The sequence below is a fragment of the Anolis sagrei genome, chromosome 2, assembly GCF_037176765.1.
Source record: "Anolis sagrei isolate rAnoSag1 chromosome 2, rAnoSag1.mat, whole genome shotgun sequence".
In the NCBI taxonomy this organism is placed as follows: Eukaryota; Metazoa; Chordata; class Lepidosauria; order Squamata; family Dactyloidae; genus Anolis; species Anolis sagrei.
Window position 1 is genome coordinate 114,814,309 of NC_090022.1, and position 20,716 is coordinate 114,835,024.

Genomic DNA, 20,716 nt, shown 5'->3' on the forward strand with positions numbered 1-20,716 from the left:
GGACGCAAGCAGAGCTGGATGATCTGGACAGAAAAACAAGAAAACTGATTACGATCCACTACTCATTACATCTGCGTAGTGATGTCGACAGACTTTACCTGCCCAGAAAATCAGGAGGCAGAGGGCTTCTGCAAGTGAAAAAAATGGTAGAGAGGAAGAGAAACATGCACTGGCAGATTATGTGAAAGGCAGTCAAGAACCAACACTGAGAAAAGTCAATAGTAGTAAACTGCTTCAAGTGCAAAAGACAAAGAGTGAATACCGCAAAAACACAATCCAGAGCAGAAGAGAAAACTGGCAAAAGAAGGCTCTCCATGGACAGTTCCTGGGGAAAATTGAGAGCCTAATTGACAAAGAAAAAACATGGCTGTGCAATGCAACCTGAGCCCTACTACATGCACAATGGAGGACCTTCTTGCAGCAACACCAGAGGCACTCCAAGTGGCCAGATACTGGTCAAAAGACATTTAATCAACCACCAAGCTTCCAAACTTTGTGTTTTGTTTGTTTGTTTGTTAAAACATGCAATGCAACTGTTTTGGTCTGCCCCTGACACGATAAATAAATAAATCAAGGGAGATAAAGCAGGGTAATAATAATAATAATAATAATAATAATAATAATGCAGGCCCTGATTGAGGCCACTTAGACAGAATAGCTGCAGTTAGTTCTGGAAAATAATAAGCAATCTCACAACACTCACATCTTAAGCAGCAATCAAAACAGGATGTCTCATCTAGATGGTAATGCATGGGCAAGGCCATGTCGCAAACCCAGGTGCTTACTTTATCCCCACATCTCTCTGGGAGCAATACGATTGGGGCCAGTGACATCACCCTCAGCATCAGTAGTGCAGAGGCCCCTAGTTCAGAGCAGATATTGTGGGAATTTTCTGCTTTGATATTCTGGGTTGGACAGAGAAGAGCTCAAGACGCTGTAAAACTACAACTCCCAGGACCCATAGCATTGAGCCATGACAGTTAAAGTGGGGTCAGACTGTATGCATTCTACAATGTAGACCAGGCATGGCCGTACCTGATAGATGCACCCTCTGTGCCCAGATAGAAAGAGGAGACGCTTCCTTCCTTCCTTCCTTTTAGTGATTGAGACAGGGATGTCTAGGGTCCCTTCCTCACAGCCCTATATGCCAGAATATCAATGCAGAAAATCCCACAATATCTGCTTTGAACTGGGTTATCTGAGTCCACACTCAGATAATGTGGGATTTCCTGCCTTGATATTCTGGAATATTGGGCTGTGTGGAAGGTTTTTCAAGCGTTGCTAACTGTGGGCACAGTGGAGGACCTTCTTGCAGCAACACCAGAGGCACTCCAAGTGGCCAGCTACTGGTCAAAGGATATCTAATCAACTACCAAGCTTGCAAACTTTGTGTTTTGTTTGTTTGTTTGTTTAAAAATACAATGCAACTGTTTGGTCTGCCCCTGACACGATAAATAAAACAAACTGTAGGCGAGGGCGAAGCAAAGCAGCTTTATTGGCTGAAGTGTTCGCGCGGCGGAACTAAAAACCTCGGCCCCGGTTGTCTCACTGAATAGCGTCCCCCTCGGAGGGAGGAGGAAGCGGAGGGAGCCGGGCGCAGCGCAACGCAGCCGGGCGGCGAGGGGAGGGGGCCACGGCCTTGGGCGGGGGTTCATGAGCCCCTCCGGGCTGGGCGAGGGCTCCATGTCCCTGTCACTCTGAAGGGCGAGGCCTGCCTTCCTTCCTTCCTTCCTTCTTTCCGGGGCCTGCTACCGCGCTCTGGCCGGTGGGCGGGGGGAAGATGGCCCCTCACCCGCAGTAGGCTGAGCGACTCCCCACTCGGGTTGGCCTCCCTGCCATTGGAAAGGACTATGACTTCGTCTGCCTTCGAGGACAAGGAGCTCGAGGAGAGGCTGAGGGAAGCCGCCGCTTTGGGGGACCTGGAGGAAGTCCAGCGGTTGCTGGCGTCTGGGGTGGATGTCAACTCCCAGAATGAAATCAACGGCTGGTAAGTCCGAGTGAAGTCCGCAGCGAGAGTGCCAGGCGCCCTTTTCAAAACGGGTTTGGATGGCCAACTTCTAAAGAGGGCTTACGTAGTGATTATACGGCCAGAGTCGACTCCGATAAGGTAGTTTAACTTCTTGGTCTTCCTCGTTGCTCTACTCAGCACACCTGTCTTTAATGTCAGGAGGGGAAGAATGTATGTCTTGATTTCAGTTTGGGGCCCTTCCAGACATGCCCTATATCCCAGGATCTGATCCCAGGTTTTATAATAAAATAATAATAATACTTTATTTGTACCCCGCTACCATCTCCCCAAGGGACTCGGTGCAGCTTGCACTACATCAGCAAAAACAACAACAGCAATACAAAACAATAACATGAAACTCATAAACAAAAAACAAGCAGTAAACATTAACAATAGCACAACAACGCTTGAAAATCTATGGCTGGGCCAAATGTAATAATTAAATTTTTTTAAAATAATGCTGAGCTTGACCAGGTGAAATATATAACTAGGATAGAATTTCGGAGAGGAAAGGGTGTGCAGACAATCCTAGATCATTGATAAAGTGTATTTAGGGACATATTGCTGAGAGTTTCCTTATTCTGGGAAGGTTTTCTGTTTATCCCAGATTTTCTGGCAGTGGGGACTCATATAATCCCGTTTAAAACAGAAAACCTGGCATAAGATCTTGGGATATAGGGCCTGCCTGGAAGGGCCCTGGGTTATATGGCCTTCACTGACTGTATCATGCCATTTCAAACTGCATTATGTAGCAGTGTAGATGGAGCCAGGGAATAAGTGCAATTAATGAGGGGCAGGCTTCTGGGAGGTTGTGGTCTAATCAGTATAATGATAGATGAAGTACTTGTTGAGAAATATACAGTGAATTAAAAACACATACACCCCTACCAATGATTGTGAGTAATTATAAATTAGCCATACTTACTAAGAATATAAATTACCATAGTTGTTCCTCTTAAGACCCTTCATAGGACTATTATAAATTGAAGCAAACTTTACAGCATACAAAAGCTTAAGGTCACTTATAAAGGGGCATTATTGTTTGAAAAATATGAGCCATATCAATGGAATTCTGTCTTAATGGTAACCTGTTGTCCTAAATACAGATTGTGCATCAGGATAACAAAATGTTGCATCATGTCAATTTCTTGAAGACCAATCCATAGTTTTTCATCATTTCTGCCATCAAAGGCTTTGCTACAATTTATATATCACACAGACTGGCTTTCTTATGAAATTCTTGGGGGTGCTTCATTATCCAGTGTTTGTCTGCAGCATGATCCCTAGTGCCTCTTCCTTTATTGAACCTAACTTAGACATATATGGTTAAAGTCTTTGCTGTAGGATGCCAGGTATCACTTTGCTTACATGTGAGATTAATGCAATGGTCCTGTGGTTACTGCAATCCACGATGCCCCTTTTCTTGGGGACTGAAATTGAGCATTTCCAATCTGTGAGCTTTTGTTTTCTGTATTTGTTGACAAATCTTAGTTAGATTACATTCTTTCTTCATAACCTTAAGCAGCTGTATTGTATATGTCAAAATGATTAATTTCCCACCCCCCCCCCCCCATCTTGGGTCCTTCTTCCCATGCTTCTTTGTGGTTTTTCTGGCCTAGGAAGAGGCAGCCAATCACCAGGCAGTAAGGGAGGTGCTTCCCAGGCACTTGACACTGAATGCATGTTTCACTAGGGTCCACTCAGGAGTTATAAATTGTGGTGTATTCCACTTGATAAAGCATTCTGACTTAAATTGCCATATGAATTGTGGATTATGTTGTATTTGATTGTTATGAAACAATTCAGTTTCTGTTACGTTCATCTGAACTGTCTTTTTTATGTTATCACAAGTTTTGGTGGTGTGGCATTAGGTAATATTTCATCTTGGTGAGAAACAAAACTTTAAATCCATCCTTCCCATGTGGCGTCTCTTTAAGAGGCTTTGCAGGTAGAGGGATATAATGTTTCATTCTTCAAATGGCTATGCACTTGGGTGACTTCGCACTTGCTAAGGATCTCCATTGATGCCCCCTGCTTTAAGTCATGGGGTTGGTGCTGAATAGGGTCATTTATTTCTGGTTTTGGTCGGCAGATGTTTTCCTCGGTCCAGCAGGCCTACCTATATAGCTGTATCTATGAGCACATCTACACTGATCCTTTATGCGGAAGGGTGGGCAAATAATCCCTTTGGTGGCTAAACGACACATAGATCTGATTTGACTTAATGCAGGTCAAGGCCACCTTAACACAAGTCTTGAACCACATTAATCAAAGTCATAGGATGCTCTAAATTCTTCCTAAGAATCCAGCACAAACCATAACTCTGGGTCCATGTAAACGGTTGAGTTAGTTCTGAATTGGAAATATTCACAACTATTTACATGACCATCCTGTATTTCCTGGGTAGTAAAGGTAGAGGTTTTCCCTTGACATGTCGTCTAGTTGTGTCCGACACTGGGGGGGTGGTGCTCATCTCCATTTCTAAGCTGAAGAGCCAGCTTTGTCTGTAGACACCTCCAAGTTCATGTGGCTGGCATGACTGCATGGAGCACCGTTACCTTCCCGCTGGTGCGGTACCTACTGATCTACTCACATTTGCATGTTTTCAAACTGCTAGATTGGCTAACAGCAGGAGCTCATGCCACTCCCCGGATTTGAACTGCTAACCTATTGGTCAGCAAGTTCGGCAAGGGTAAATAGAATGGCACTCAACAATCACCCCACACTTTTTCCTTGTTGCTTTGTTCAGCGGGAGTAACATGGCTCGTCTCCATTGCTTATCACCTGGATTGAGGCAAGCTAGAATGAGGAGGCAACCAGAGTTGCCCAGGCACCCTGCCTGATGTCACTCCAACCCTGGCTGATGTCACTGCATTGCCTTGGCACCCTGCCTGATGTCACTCCATGTGACAAATGGCCAACATGAATTATGTTGTGCTCACTGGCTTCTGTAATGAGGCGAATGGGAGGGGATGGCCAAAACTCTCCCCCCCCCACCTCTGTAGCAGCCATGGAGTGGCAGTCTAAAGCTTCCCAGAGCTAATCTAGTATTTGCCACTTCGAATCAGCCGTGGAATAAAGAGTCAACAATTTGCTGCCTATTCAGGTTGGAGGCAGTTTTCTCCACAAGACTGAGTGAAACGTTATTTGCAGTCTCAGTTTGGCCTTGCACGGGTTACTCATGGCTAGGCTTCCAAACACAGTTGATAGCAGGATTCTTGGTTTGGAAGTAACATTAAGCTACAGTTCTTTAAAAGTGGAAGTAAACTGCAGAAATCTTCTATGTAGCTGTACAGTAGGGGGAGGTGGAAGTAGCAGGGGAACTGAAGGCTTTTTTTTTTTTGCATCCATTGAAGTGTATTTGTCTGCCATAACACAGTGGCTATATCAGCAATTTTTTTTTTGCTGTTATTATTGTTTATACTCTTAATTGTAAATGGATCCTTTACTTGGGAATAGCTGTTACATTGGCTGTTGGACTGCATCTAAAATAAAAATGAGGCTTTTCATTCATGATCCTGAAGAACTGCTTGCAAAAGATGGAAATATAGAAGTACATGTACTGTGATGAACTCTGAATCTCTGTGATTTACATGCTCTCTAAATGCAAGAATTTATTTTGCCAGTAGATGTCACAATCAGAATCTGTAATTGTGGAAGGAAAAAAATAGGCTGGCATCCTTCTTCACAGAAAAAGCAGTGCAAAATATTGTGTTGCTGTGCAGTGTGGCGTTTTCACCCAGTCTTTCTGTTTGCCTTGTGCAGGACTTGCTTGCACTGGGCCTGCAAGCGGAACCATGTCCAAGTGGTGTCCTGCCTACTTGATGCTGGTGCTGATAAAGACATTCTCACAGTTAAAGAAGAAAAACCAGCTCAGCTAACATCCAAGAGGGAGATTAGAAAGATGCTGGGAGGTAAATTGATTGGTTAATAGAATAGTTATCATATCAAGAATATTTGAGTAATGTTAGATGTGTTAGGTTCATAGCCATTTAAGGAAGTTAATTTCCTTTCTTACATTTTTTCCATGCAATTTGCTTCAGGTTCTTTTGTGCAAAAAGGGCCATGTATCATTTTGGAATAAGCAAGTCAATAAGCATCACATATGGATTTTTGGGCTTTGACTTGTTAAAAAATGCAATCTTGTATTAGCTTAGAAGGGGCGCGTACAATTTTGAACATATTCTTTAACATCTAATTTTTTATTCATAGGTATGTAGTAAACTATTTTATTTAATTTTGCATATACGGGTCCATTTTGACATTCAAAGTCAGGGCCTTAATACTGAAAATATGTATCATACCAAAGCTAGTATGATCTGTGCACTTGCCAAGCATCTGTGCAGTTTCGCCAACTGGAAATCATGTTGAATTAAGAATGTCTTTGTCTTCTTTCTCCTGCAGTGGAAGATGTTGATGAGATTCCAGACGTGAAGAAAGATTCTATCTTGCCTATTATACCCAATTACTTAGCAAACCCACCATTCCCTTATGTTTATAACTCCACAAGTAGCAGCACTACTAGCACCTCGGCTTCCTCTCTGAATGGAAGACTTTCTCCTCCTTTAGAACAGCATGAGAACTGTCCTGTTTCTTTACCTCAAAATCAGGTGCCTGTCGCTGCCAAGGTACATGAGAGCCACTTGGTCCCCGTGGGGCCTGATGGGGATGTAACAAAAGTCATGGGTCTAGAATGCCCAGAGCCTGTGCTCCAGAATGGTCATGTTTGCCAGATGCCTGTTCCTCCCGCTAGGACAATCTCTTCCCCAGCTGCATCTACTAAACAGCTGGAAACTCAGCAACCTCATGGCTCCGGTGCAGGACCTGTTCCAACATTTCAGCCCTTTTTCTTTACTGGAGCATTTCCGTTTAGCAATATGCAAGGTAAGTACAAATCGTGATAGTTATAAGCATTCAATATAATGTAGTGGTATCATCTGGTGAAAATTATGAGATGAGCCAAGGACACCTTTGATAAGAAATAAGCTCTTTGAGGTGCCAAAGTAATTAGTATAGAAAATGTAAAAAGCAATATTCCTTTTAGGCTATTTTTTTTGTCTTTGTCAGTCTGATTCATAGAGTCCAATTATCAGTTCAAGATTATTCCATGTTAAATATTCCAAAATTGTCCACTTTTGCTTTCTGTTGACTCATTGTGCACATTTGTTTCATGCACAAAATTATTAAATATATATGTGTAACTTTAGGTATGTGGATACTTTTGTAGGTTTGTTCTTAAGTTCAATTTGTATGTAAATTAGAACAGGAACTATTTTAAATGTAACAATTTTTCAGTTTTGGATAGCATAGAGAAGGGTTAACACCCCTGTAATGTTTGTTTTGCTGTCTGTGTCTCTGCTCAGAAGATTTCACCTCATTTTCTATCCCTATGACACCTAGTTTTTGAAAATGTTGGCTTGTTGTGGAAACAAGGATTGGTGATAGTACTTCAGTGGAGACACCTTTTCCCCATGATAATTTCAGGAGTGAATTTTCCTTCCTAGGGGTAGATTTCCTCCCACTTTCTGTTGTCTCATCCACATCTGACTGAGTGTGTGCGTGTCTCTGTAGGTGAGTGAGTCTTTTGGGCGGGCAAGCAGATGGCTTAGTGGATGAGGAAGTGAGTGAAGTGGTTGGCTGGGTCTTTGGGCAGGTGGGCAGATGAGCGAGTGGATGGATGAGAGGGTGAGTGGATGGATGGGCGTCCAAGTAAGTGAATGGGTGGGCGGGCAAGTGGATGAGTGTTTACAGTGGGGGGGGGGGGGGCTGCTGGCTAGTAAATCAAGCATGCGATTATTATGTGAGAAATTTGAAAATATTGAAACTAGGACCCAAAAAAATGGGGGTGCAGCTATTACGCAATCGTTACTGTTATGTGCTGAAATATACATTTACACTGTGGCTTGGTTATTGTGTTCTATGAAGCCATCGAGACCAATGGATTGCAATCCACCAAAGCCCATGCTAAAATAAATCAGTCTTAAAGGCATCACATAACTTATTTTTCCATTTTTCTTTCCCTATATCTTATATTGAAAAAAACTAACATTACTATCTTTTTGAAAATGGCATGTTTTGTTATGTAAATCCTCCTGCAACCCACATAATAAACCATCACGACTGAACTGTGTAACCAGGCCACTGAAGAACATAATGGGCATGCTTTCTGACAGCTGAATAGTGTGTTATGGCCATACCTTCCATTAGCACTTAAACATATTTGTTGATAGAGTTGATTTGGAGACTTTCATGCTACTCACTTGCTGTCCCCAAACATGACTTCGCAAAAGGAGTCAATTTTAACATTATTTAATGCCTATGTTACTGATTCTTAATATGTTGGATGTTTATGTTTTTTTAAAAATTAGAACTGGTTCTCAAGGTCAGAATTCAAAATCGTACTCTCAAAGAGAATGACTTCATTGAAATTGAATTGGACCGACAAGAACTGACTTACCAAGAACTCCTCAGAGTGAGCTGCTGTGAACTGGGGGTTCACCCAGAACATGTGGAAAAAATAAGGAAGCTTCCAAATACTGTATTAAGAAAGGTAATACTTTTCAAATTAGGAATATTCTTATTGGGAGGGAGTGTAATGGGGTGGGGTGGAAGAACAAAATCACAAAATTTCTAACATTTCAGACAATGAGACACTGAATAATTGCGAATATTTAAAATTCTTATATGGGTTGTGTCCATATTTTCTTGGATGCCTAAACTCAGCTGAGATTTTAGGTTTGTGCAATGCTAGAAATTGGATATTGAATTTAAAATGCATGGGGTGGAATAATTCTTATTGAGAGACAGTGCATAAATTCCCACACATAGCTATGTTTTTGACTGAATCTAATTTTGAACTTAGTTTCTTAGTTTTTTGGCTTAAGTAAAGCTTGCAGAGTATATATGACACACGAAATAAAACTTTTTAGAAAGAGGAAGAAGAACATACTACCACCAACTAGGCATTGTTGTCTACTAGTGTTTGGAACTTCCAAAACTAGGACATTTTGAAGCAGGCAGCAAAAAAGAAGGATTTATGGCTTGGTCATTCAAATCACCAATTAAAAATGCACGTTTCCTTCAGTTGGCATCATTCATTCAAATTTATCCTTGGATGATCAGCCCTCCTCACCCTATTGTCTCTCAAACCCCACGAAACACTGTACCTTGTTTTATTTTTAAAACTTTGGAAGATCTCTTTCATTTTAACAACCAGCTATTGTAAGTTTATTTGTAATGCGAATTAGTAAATAAAATCGAGTAGGCTTTAGTCACCAGCGTCCATAATGCTAGTAGAGCCGACCTTGCAGATGAAATCTGTTCTCCCTTAGCAGGATTCAGAACCCATTATTAATTTTAGTACATTTGCAGCAAACAGCACTGAAGCTATTTCAGCTTGAACGTATTTGTTGTTTTCTACAGGAAGTTAAATGCATTTCACGTTTCTGGTGTGAACATTTGATTCACACTGGAAATCAAGTAATGGCAAGGAGGAAGATGAAACCATATGCCTTTTCTCCTTTATAAAAACCACTAATAGTAGGAGGCAGTGAATAAAGTTAGAGCAATGAATCACGGATGGCAAGTGAGACGTAAAGATTGTCTTCTTTTGTCAAGCTAAGGTTGTAATCTTGTGCACATTTACTTGTAAGATTCACTGTATAAAATAGAGCTTAAAGGTATCAGTCAGCAAGCCTATTAGTTTGACAATGGCTTTTTGAAATGTTGCATAGTGGCATGGGATATGCTATTCTACCATATTTTTAGATGCTTGTTATGCAAGAAGTTCAACTTCTAATTCCCTTGTTATGACAATTACCATTTAAAGAGCTTCAAAACATAAGCTGCCAACCTGGGACAGGAATTTAAGGATTCAGTTAGATCCAGAGTAAAATAATTGGAATGTAGTTTAAAAAACAGTTTAGGAATGGACTAAATCCAGTAATGACTGTGTGCGCAACCTAACTACATGGGCAGCCTGTGTTATCCCAGCTCTTACTCTGCTGCTATCAGGTAAAATGCTGCAGTTGCATATACTTCCCTGTTCTAAAATGCATTTTGGAGAGTGGAAGTATATGTTCTGAATTTTCGAGAGAGGAAAGCTTACATCATGTATTTTCTGTATTTTACTTGGTCAATATCACACTTATGGATTTGGATTTTGTTGTATTTTGCTGCACAGTCCACACAGCTTCCCCCAAATGTATTAACCTCCCTTGGGTTTGGCATTTTTATCTTTTGTGCCATTATCAGGGCTGGGTGACTACAGACAGTCCAGGGACTATTGCTCACCCAGTTGCTCTTTCCACCTTGGACTGCATCTTCGTACATCAGACAAAATCTAAAATGTGGTCTCCTGGAGCTTAAAAAACTGCAGGAGGGTACATCTTTGTTTAGGAAAATTGTATTCTGCTCCCAGAAGCTCATGGAGCAATGTTTCTCCATTTTTCAGCTTATGGACCACTCATTTTCTACCTCTGTTCTGCCTGGTTTGCAAAGAGAACTTTATTTGAATGATTTTAAAAACCCGTTATGCAATATAAAAGAAAGATGAGTGAAAATTGTCCCATTCTGGGGTCTTTATACCACATATGAGTGTCTGAACATTATTGTTAAAATCAATTGTATCTATTTCTTTAAGGACAAAGATGTCTCGAGGCTTCAAGATTTCCAGGAATTGGAGCTTGTTCTAATGATGAGTGAAAATGAATTCCTGTTCAGAAATGCTGCACCGCCGTTGACTGAAAGGCCTTGTTATAATAAGAAAGCATCCAAACTGACTTACTAATTGATGTCACAATAATACCTTCTCCAATATGTAACTATTAAACCTAGGATTTTGTAAGGGCTGTACACCTTAAATTCTACGTTACTTGGAAAATAGCATTAACCTATTGAGCATACTTACTTGGAAGCAAGTTCATCTGCAAGCAGCTGGAAATGTTTTTAGTTGATTGCACTTCACATAAGGATGTCATATTTGAAGTGTCTGCCATTAATCTTTGAATGAACTGGCAGTCAGATAATGTTCTGGGGTAGAATACTAAGCAGTGACAGAAGATTGCCTCATGTCACGCAGCCGTGATTCTTGTAAGGGAATGATGTCTTCCCAGAATGCTGCCGAGTTAGAAGTCTCAGGGAAAGACTTAAATTGTTCTAATAATTGCTACTGACTAAAAAGAACAGGGACAGTTATGTTGGAAGACAGAACCTGGGATGCATGTAAAGCTTCTAATTGGATGCTTAATATGCAGAAACCCCCAAAATGTTGAACTAGAGTTAAATGAGCAAGATGTGAGTGGAATAAGCTATTTTTACAGGGAAGGGAGAGAGTAAGGACTCGTATACAATAGTTGCTTTGGTGTAGAGTAGTAAGGGAATTCTGAGTTACACTAACAGACCATCCTTTTGGGAAGAGCCTTTTATGTATGTGTGTAACTGGGATTTATTTCTCCACATTTCCACGTGAGGAGGACCAGGCCGGATTGGCAGGGTTGTTATAGGTAGGGATGTGTCAAGAGTGCATCCTGGCCTTGACCCTATTGGAACAAGTCATGTCTCTCAAAAGTACATAGTGGCAAGGCAAAATTGGGGGGAGGGGAGAGGGAGGAAGACACTTGGGATGACAACTTCCAGAATCCTCCATCTGGCATAGCCAGTGGTCATACTGGCTTGGGGAATCTCGGAGTTGCAGTCCAAAAAGTAACTTTCCTAAATGCTCAGCACAGAATGCTGGACATGTCAGTTCCAGCTACACTCAGTCTTTTTAGAAGCACATCTTGAATTGCTGACATAAGCACAACCTTTATATTTGGCTGGTTTAAAAAATAATTTACCCAAGTGGATAAACTAGCTGTGATTCTTCAGAATGGTGCTCAAATATTTGAATCTACTATATTAATAGAAATGGTAACTATAGTGTTGATCAAAAACACTTAGGATATGTATATGTATGTCTAACTTATGAACTGCTTGTCAGTAAACAGTATCGAATGATTGGCAGTATCTGGTGGTGTTGAGGTATTTTTATGTTTTTGCTTTTTGTTTCAATTTATTAAGGGGTTTCCCAAAGGGTGATAGGATGGTAACTGGTCAGGACAGCCTGAAGCCACCCATGGACTGAGCACAATTCTCCTCAGCCTTTATTCCAGAGTGGGAATTGGACAGCCCTCCAGATGTTGTTGGACCACAACTCCCAGCACTCTTCACAGTTGGCTGTCCGGATGGACTTGCAATCCAACAATATTTTGATTGCTGATTGAATCTCTTACCCCTGCCCTACCTTATATGTTATCTCTTCTCCAGTTTTGAAACCATTTCCTATTTAGGGAAAAATAATATCACTTTTTAAAAAGCAGGAGTACTTTTAATACCAAGATAATTAAGCTAACATCTTGAAATTTCTATGCACTTTTGACAGACTTGCTTGCATTTCTTATAAGCATGTCCAGCTTTTAATCTTTTTTAGTTCAAGTTTACATAAATAATCTGCTGTCGGGTCATAGAGTAAACATTCTGGAAAAGCATGGAATGTAATAACATTTTGAAATAATTAGTGGTTTATATAATTTTAGCATTCTGTATACTAGTTGAAGAAGTTGTTTACTTTAATTACAGTCTGATGGACTACTGCTAGGAAACCTGGAATGAACATAAAAAGGTATTCAGTGGCTAATGTGGGTGTCTACCTGTCAGTGTTTTTAACCTGCAGTTTTGGACAAAGCATTGTGATCCTAGTTCTGGGCCAGAACTTTTTGAATAACATGTTATTTCCCACAGCCATCCCCACAGACTTAAGGTGGATTTTGATGCAGCATTTGCGCCCATAGGAATACTTTTGGGACACATCTTGTGGAAAGCCATTTGCCAGAACTGCTGCTCCTTGTGAACTTTATGAGGAAAGGTCTGTGATCAGAATAAGGATATGAATGATATTTATTAGTATTCATATCTTCAATGAAAACAAGTATATCCAAGCACGCAATAAAGGAGATCAGTAACATGACTCTTGGCACTTTAGGACTTTGGGGAAATTCATTTGCACAAAATACGTATGCTGTGTATATGCATACACATGTGCAGAAAATGGATAGAATGAGTAAGTTTTTGTAAATAGTATACATTTACTCAAATTGTGCAAATATTTTCTGCATAGGGACAGAAAATGTGTTTTTTTCTGCACAATGATCAGTGCATTCTATGCAAAGTCCAGTTTTTGCACAAAACACTTCCTTTTCACAGAAATTATATGCATGGTATTTGTGCAAAAACCCTATGTGTTTTTGTACAAATGAATTTCCCCGAAGCCTCAAAATATGAAGTGTCAGAAAATTGCATTAACATTCTCATGTTTGCACAGAACAGGAAGAAAATAGCCTATTATACGTTCTTGGCAATGGTAATGAAATACAGATTTAAATCTTTCGGCTAGAATACTGTTTTTATCCTGTTTCTGCTAACTGATGAATGGTCTAGGGAGGCAATTTCATCCATCACAGTTGGGACTAATATATAGCAGCTGTCTACACAGTCTATCCAAAGATTGGAATCTTCAAGGACTGAAAGGGGCTGAGAAACTATTCCCAGTTGGGGGTGCTCACCATTTTTATTTGTCTCCCTCTTCTCTCTGGTGCTTGAGCAATCAGAGTAGGGAGAAGGAAGCCTCTAGTACTGGATTTCTGCATTAAGTTAAGGTGTGTACATCTGTCATTCTGTTATCTGTAACTATTGCTCCCATGACTATTGCTCCTCAGAGTGGCTCACTGGCAAAACAGGTCAGTGGCCATGATCCTCTAGAACAGTGGTTCTCAACCTGGGGTCCCCAGATGTTTTTGGCCCAAAACTCCCAGAAATCCCAGCCAGTTTACCAGCTGTTAGGATTTCTGGGAGTTGAAGGCCAAAGACATCTGGGGACCCCAGGTTGAGAACCACTGCTCTAGAATTTATTTATCCAAACAAACCTATGGAGGCAGACTTTATTATATTCTTTCCTATCATTTTTAGACTCTGTAAAGGACAGAATGAAAAGGAATACATCTGTACATTTGAATTCCAATATCATCTCTTGCTATTTAGCAATGTTTGCCTAGTTCTAGCAGTATTTTAGCCCGATTCTCCTCTCATATGTAGTTTCCAGATATGTTAACACTCAAACGTTAACTACTCAAATAGTATTGTTTTGACAAGTAGATTTTGTATCAAATGTCAGTTAGTGTCAGTGACTCATCCTATTGCTTGTCCCCATTTGGATAGTGCTTGAAAATTGTACTGAAGAATTACTGTGATTAATTAACTGCAGAATGCTAAGCTCTGTCTTTAAAATTTGAGCTGTAGTTTCATGGAAGAGAGTTCAGAGCTGACAACATAGTTATGAACAATCACTCTATGTTCAGGCAATATATTTGAAATTAGCATCTAAATAACACATGAATTATTAGTATTATGAAAATATTTGCATTGATACTATAAGTATTTAAATGGTTTATAACCTAAGGATAAAGTAAAAGTGTTGAAATAAGATACTTTGTTTCAAAAGTTAAGAAGTAGCAAAATTGTAAGTGATCGGACTCATCACAGATGCCATAGTTAAACAGTAGGAGTATCATTGTTATCCGTGGTGACTGGAAATCACAGAAGACACCAAGTGATTTGCGACAATCCAAGATAGTCAGGGTATATGACCGAAATCATGCTCACAGCTCCTTGTTTATGTAGACAGAGGATACTGATAGATAATCTAACAATCTCTTGATTTTGCCACCAATTTCTTAAATTAGATGGTTGTCTTTTGTCACTTGACTTCATAGAACTAAGATAGCTATCTTCCTGGTACAGAGCGTAGTACACTGACATGTCTAATGCCCTAAGATTTACTTTTAAGTTTTGTACTTTAGTATAGGGCTTTAAATATGCATAATGAAACAGGAGCAGTCTGTGACAGCACATTAGTTTTGTGGTGCTGGATAATTGTGTCACTATAAGACTCCATATGAGGATTAATTTAATTCCCATGTAAGCAACTCGTAGCCCAGAAGCTCCATGTAGCACAATCTTTTCTGCCTCTGAATTGATAAGATATTGTCTGGGCAGAAGTAAACTCCTCTGGGCACAGTTAAAGTTGCCCCCCCCCCCCCCCTATCAGTCATACTGATGTAAGTACTGCTGCAACAGGTGCAAAACAAAGCGTCCCTATTCCATCCTAGCAATCTTGATCAGGATTTGGGGTGGAGGGGAGAGTTAAAGTCTGATCAGAATTGCTGGAGGGTTGAGGGAAAATGCTAACTGATTACAGATGAAAATATGAAAATATTGCCACTGTCCTTATTCCTGGAACAAAAGTTTGGCTGTTTTTTGCTTAGGGTTGATAAGGTTCAGGACTGGCTCTTGGAAAATGCATCTGTTTTCTGTTTTTGCAACACTCTCAAGTGTGTGTCTAAATTAAGTGTACTGTATATTGTCAGTTGCCCTATGAGGGACTGAATGGAAACAGGATTTTTGCTATAATATTTGGGTTAGAAATTCCAGTACCTTTGAGGACAAACTCTTAAAGGAGGGAAGCTGTAATTGAGCACAGATTCAGTGGTTCGCTCCATGTTCGACCGCAATTAAAATATTTCTGGATTCTCATTCAGACATAGATATCTGCAAGAATCCAAAAATGTGGAGAAACAGATGTGATCTGTTGATTAGCCATAATATTAATGAACAAACTACAGGTCTGTTGATCACACTGCACAGTTGCTGGCATCTTTCTATGCACTCAGAGGAATATTTTTATATTGTATAACTTATGCAATTTATAACAGAGGATTTTATTAGCTTTGCTAACCAAATTATTAACCTAATAACAACTGTGTAGTTCTTTCTAGTATCAGTGGATCTAAGGGATTCACAACATCCTACATTACTACATAAATAAAATGGTGAAAATGAAGAATTAACCAAATGATCCAAGTCTATGATACTTGTTTCCAATGTGTTTTACCCTTTTTACAATTAATAAAATGTTGTTGCCTTTAAATGTGAAAATTTGGATTTTTTCCCCTAGCAGATTTCTCCCAGAACATTCAAAAATGTTTGATGTGCACTGTCTTTATTAGGGGAACTAGCCATTCCATTTGGAATTAGCATTTTAGACCCCCCCCCCCCATTTTCTGTGCCCTAGTAACTTACTCCTATGGAACTGATGAACATTAGGTGGTTTAGAATAGTGGCTCCCAAACATTTTCGAGTTGTGACTCCATTTTGTAGAGACAAATTGACCCACAACATCGATACATTAAAAATAGGTGATCCGTGACCCTGATACATTAAAAATTAGAGCTGTTGGCACTGCCACAGTGACAACTATGGTGTCGGGACTTTACAGCACTCCTTGGCTTATGATGGATTGCTCTTCGTTGGCCAAAGAAGGGAAATAATGTGATGTGCTGGGCCTCAGGTTCCTGGAAGTAGGATCTTTCAATTTGTGTCGACATACGATTTATACTGTTTTGCAGAATTCACTGTTATTGAAGAAAAACTGTTGCCACCTGCAAGAAACAAGGCTAGGCACTCAGTGTCCATGTGTCCCTAGGAATTGACCAATCGCGATCCAATCAGCGTCCGCATTCTGTAGAGTCAGTTGCCAAACTGCACATGAACCTCACATCAAGCTAACCCAGTGAACAAAAGATCATTACACTTTTACGCAAACAAATCTCTATGTGGGACATGATGACAAGTTTTTTTTTGTTTTCGCTTAATTTTTTTTCATAGCTGCCCCGCAACCCCACAGAAAACCCTTCATGACCCCATTGGGGGTTGCAACCCATGAATTGGGAACCACTGGTCTAGAATATGCTGAATTAATATTAATATTTCTGCTAAAAAAAGCTACACAAAGTTTTTCATGGGAACAACAAAACAACTGCTAGTTATTTTTTTAGCCTACATTTAAGGTACTGGTGTCCAACCTTGCAAACTCTATACATCCTATCCCTTATTGCTCTTCTCGCAACTATGAGCTGAAATCACAATGTGAGGTTCTTAAATAACCATTGTTTGAGGTCCTTTGGTTCTCACTCAAGACAGACATTCCAGGTTAGTCAAATGTATGCATAATTTCAAGTCTTTCCAGTAAGATGCTTGGCAGAAAAATCCCTTTTCCAGGAATACAAATCCAGTTTTCTCCCATTTGTGAGATCCCACAGATGGATTAGGGAAATGAGAGCTTTTGATATTGACCCTTTTTATGGGATTCCTTCTGTCAGAATTACACCACATTCTCTCAGTCAGAAAATGCAAAACCTCTTTTGTCCGTGGGAGTTTCACTGACATAAATATCTTGATTAATATCAGATTACAGTAACACCTTCCTTGGATTCTTTGCATTAAAAGAGAAGATTGATTCAGAATAATAAGACTCAAATGTTTTATACAACTAGATGTATTTTACTAAAAATAAAATGGAATATAGTCAATTGCTATTCATACATCAACACTACACACACACTTCCCATTTCCTGATCTGTCAATTAAAAAAATACTTCAGAGTATAGAAAATGCATTTAAAAATATAAAATTAAATTTTCAGTTTTCACAAGCATATGAAACATTTTTTTGTAATTTGGTAGAAATGCTGTTTTAAAAAGTACAGTACATTCAGGTATTGCTTTTGGATAAAAAAACAGCAGTCCAGTAACAAGTCCTTTGATAGAACTGATCAGCTTGTTATGCCAGTCCAGCATCTTTGGCCATGCCATAGAAAATCCCTTTGGATTCTATGAGTCTTGACGGTGTGTCAAATTCGGCAATTGCTCCTTTGTCTAGAACGAGGACTCTGCAAAACAAAGGGAAAATGTTTGTTTACTTTTCTAAAAAATACATTTCTGAAAAAGCTATCTGATAGGTAAGTATTCAAAACCTGCACCACTACAAGACTGTTAACTTTAGTAGCTCTAAGATTCACAGCGAATCCCCTCATCTCTTCATATTTTAAAGAGACTTCTAAGATAACAGATTAGAAAAATCATGAACAGCATTGAAATTGAACATGACTATTTATAGTTGACACACATAGCAAACTGAATCTAAGCACTAGCCACTGTTCTTATATATATGTTAAGGTCCTCTGGCGAAACCATTCCTCAGCCCCATGCCCAGAAAACTAAGATATCAGGAATTGCTTCAAGAGACTATATGTAGAAACAAACCCAATTCTGCAAATCAGAGGTGCATGAAAATGAATAGCTGTGGCAAGTTTCTAAAGATTTTCCCAAAAAAGCTTCACTTGCAGAAAGAATTGAATCCTATTGGCCAGTGAATTCTAGTTCTGTCTATAGTGACTTTAGACAGCCTCTCTGTATTCATCTGAATTACATGATAAATGACTTGGATACAAGTGAAGAACAAGGGCCTTATTATTTTTAGTGGGGTTCCTATATGCCCAGTTGCAGTATTGTGAATGTGTTGGCTCCTCCTGCACTTCTCTAATTAACTCTTGCCTCTTTGCAGGAAAAGGACCAATAATTCTTCCTCTTTACAGAATGTTCTGCTGCACTTTGGTGAGGCATGCTGCACACATACAAGAGCAGTGCCATCTTTTTGTAGGAATAAAAACTCCATATTTCCAATGAATAGGGGCAAGCCGATGTGCAAACTTACAGGTAGATGCACTCGTTCTCATCTGTCATTTGAGACAAATTGACCTGTAAAGCTACTTCCTGGTATATCACTAGAAATAAAACCTTTTTGAAAACCACCTTACAATAACATAAGAAACTGAACAAATGAATTAACCAGGATAAATTCTAGCAGTACTAGGTGCACCATAACAAAAGAAACAGGACTATGAAACTTAATTAAGTTTCATGTTTCTGCTTGGGTAACACAAATAATCTCTCTGTGACAGTAAAGCTGACAGAAGATATGATGTAACTGATCTCTCACAAAAGCTCCATAAAGATAGTTCCAAACTGGACCCAAATACTTTTAAACCTGTTTAACTGATTTGATAGAATTAATTGTGAGCTCTCTTTTGGTAAATCTATTTTGAGGTGGTGAGAAGGACGTTATGAAATAGCATTCCACGGAGCATTTTGGAAACCCCATCTCTGGAGACACATGAAAAAAAAAGATATATAGCTACCTGGTATAATCCATAATCGTGTTCAGCCTGTGTGCTATTGTCAGCACAGTACAGTCCTCAAATTGTGTTCTTATTGTCATCTGAATGAGATCATCTGTCTCGAGGTCAATGGCTGCTGTGGCTTCATCCAAAACAAGGATCCGTGTTTTGCGCAGGAGGGCTCTTGCCAAGCAAACAAGTTGTCTTTGGCCTACACTGGAAAAAGACAGATGGGGATGTTTAGTTTTGTTTTTCAAAGCAGGAAGCACATCAAGGCTCTGGCATTGTTGCAAAATCCCTTTTTAGTCAATGCTTGTGAGTGACTGAGGTTCTCACCTGGAGTAGACAAGTGGCAAGGGATGTGTGTGCATTGCTTCCCCCTTACAACTGGGACTCAAAATGTTATATTTTATGCGATGCTTCACAACCACAACATTTTAAAACATTTTGGGGTGGAAGGTCAAATGTCCTCCCACACACATTAAGGGGCACGAGGAATAATTTCACCATGTTTTAGGGATTTTGTGGGCTATTTTGGGTTCAGCAAACATCTTTTTATAAAACAAAGCCAACTTCCAGTTTATTTCCTGGCTTTAAAAAGGTCTCTTTTGGAGAGGAGCAACAACTTTGAAGTACTAAATGACATCTAAATATCCCAATGAGAACAGATTCTAAACTCTATAATAAAAGAATAAATTGCCTGGCATCATACACACTTTATGTGGCAATATTCTGGTGTATAACATTACTGGATAAGATTTCTTTTGAATATCTATTCTTGAAGATTATTTCAATTACCTAAGATTTTCTCCTCCTTCTGAGCATTCGTAGTCCAGCATAGCTGGCTGAGCGCTGACAAACCTCTTCAAATGGGAGAGTTCAAGAGCTTGCCATATTTCGTCTTCAGAGTATTTATTAAAGGGATCCAAATTCATACGGAGTGTTCCAGAAAAAAGAACAGGGTCCTTAACAAAGCAACCACACTTTTGTTAGAAAACAAATCTCAAAAAACAAAGATCACCTAGGAGTAAATGCATACACTTCAATGTATTTCTAATTCTACAGTGTATTTATGCAGTCTCTGCATAAATACTAGTCTGCCCCAGGAAGTGATGCTATGTCTCATAATGTGTTGGATTCTTTTTTTATTTCCACAATACTAAATCCTTTATAGCTGCGTGGCTTTGAAGTAGTCATCCAAGCAAAATTCAGAATTAATGATCTTCAGGAATGGAGTCCAAGGCCAAAGCCAATGTCATACTGGTATCCAAACAGTAACATGAGTTCAAACAGTTAAGGATACTTTTCAGACAACATGGTATAACATATAACAATTTGAACATGTGCCATCATCAAACCACAGGATTTTCTGGAAGTTACCAAGGTGAATGCCTTTGGATGTTGATAACTATCACTTGCTGTTTCCCACATTTGCTTGTGACTCCTGGTATTTTGAATTATGGTGTATATTCTGGCATGTGGCATGAAGAGACTGGGAAGTAGCACTAGTGTGTGTGTGTGTATGTATGTGGATGGGGGGGGGGGTGATACTGCAGGAAAATGTCTCTTTGTAATATCTGGAAAGTATAAACATCGCAATA

At 39.7% G+C, this 20,716-nt stretch overlaps 2 protein-coding genes across 3 annotated transcripts in view; one reads left to right on the plus strand and one right to left on the minus strand.

The window, feature by feature from the left end:
- The first annotated feature begins 1,572 nt into the window (after positions 1 to 1,572).
- On the plus strand, positions 1,573 to 16,028 carry ANKRD40 (ankyrin repeat domain 40). The gene is made up of 5 exons (XM_060764782.2): positions 1,573 to 1,987; positions 5,774 to 5,922; positions 6,413 to 6,892; positions 8,377 to 8,558; positions 10,650 to 16,028. Exons 1-5 carry the CDS (start codon positions 1,851 to 1,853, stop codon positions 10,794 to 10,796), a joined length of 1,095 nt encoding a protein of 364 aa, XP_060620765.2. The 5' UTR covers positions 1,573 to 1,850; the 3' UTR covers positions 10,797 to 16,028.
- Positions 16,029 to 17,417: 1,389 nt separating this feature from the next.
- Positions 17,418 to 20,716, minus strand: part of ABCC3 (ATP binding cassette subfamily C member 3) — an 81,873-nt gene continuing 78,574 nt past the window's right edge. For both annotated transcript variants that reach the window (XM_060764780.2, XM_060764781.2), the window contains exons 29-31: positions 19,914 to 20,080; positions 19,137 to 19,331; positions 17,418 to 17,828 (exon numbers count right to left, since the gene is read on the minus strand). In XM_060764780.2, the coding sequence (XP_060620763.2) occupies positions 17,720 to 17,828; positions 19,137 to 19,331; positions 19,914 to 20,080 (471 nt within the window). In that variant the 3' untranslated portion in view covers positions 17,418 to 17,719. The remainder of the gene's footprint in view (positions 17,829 to 19,136; positions 19,332 to 19,913; positions 20,081 to 20,716) is intronic.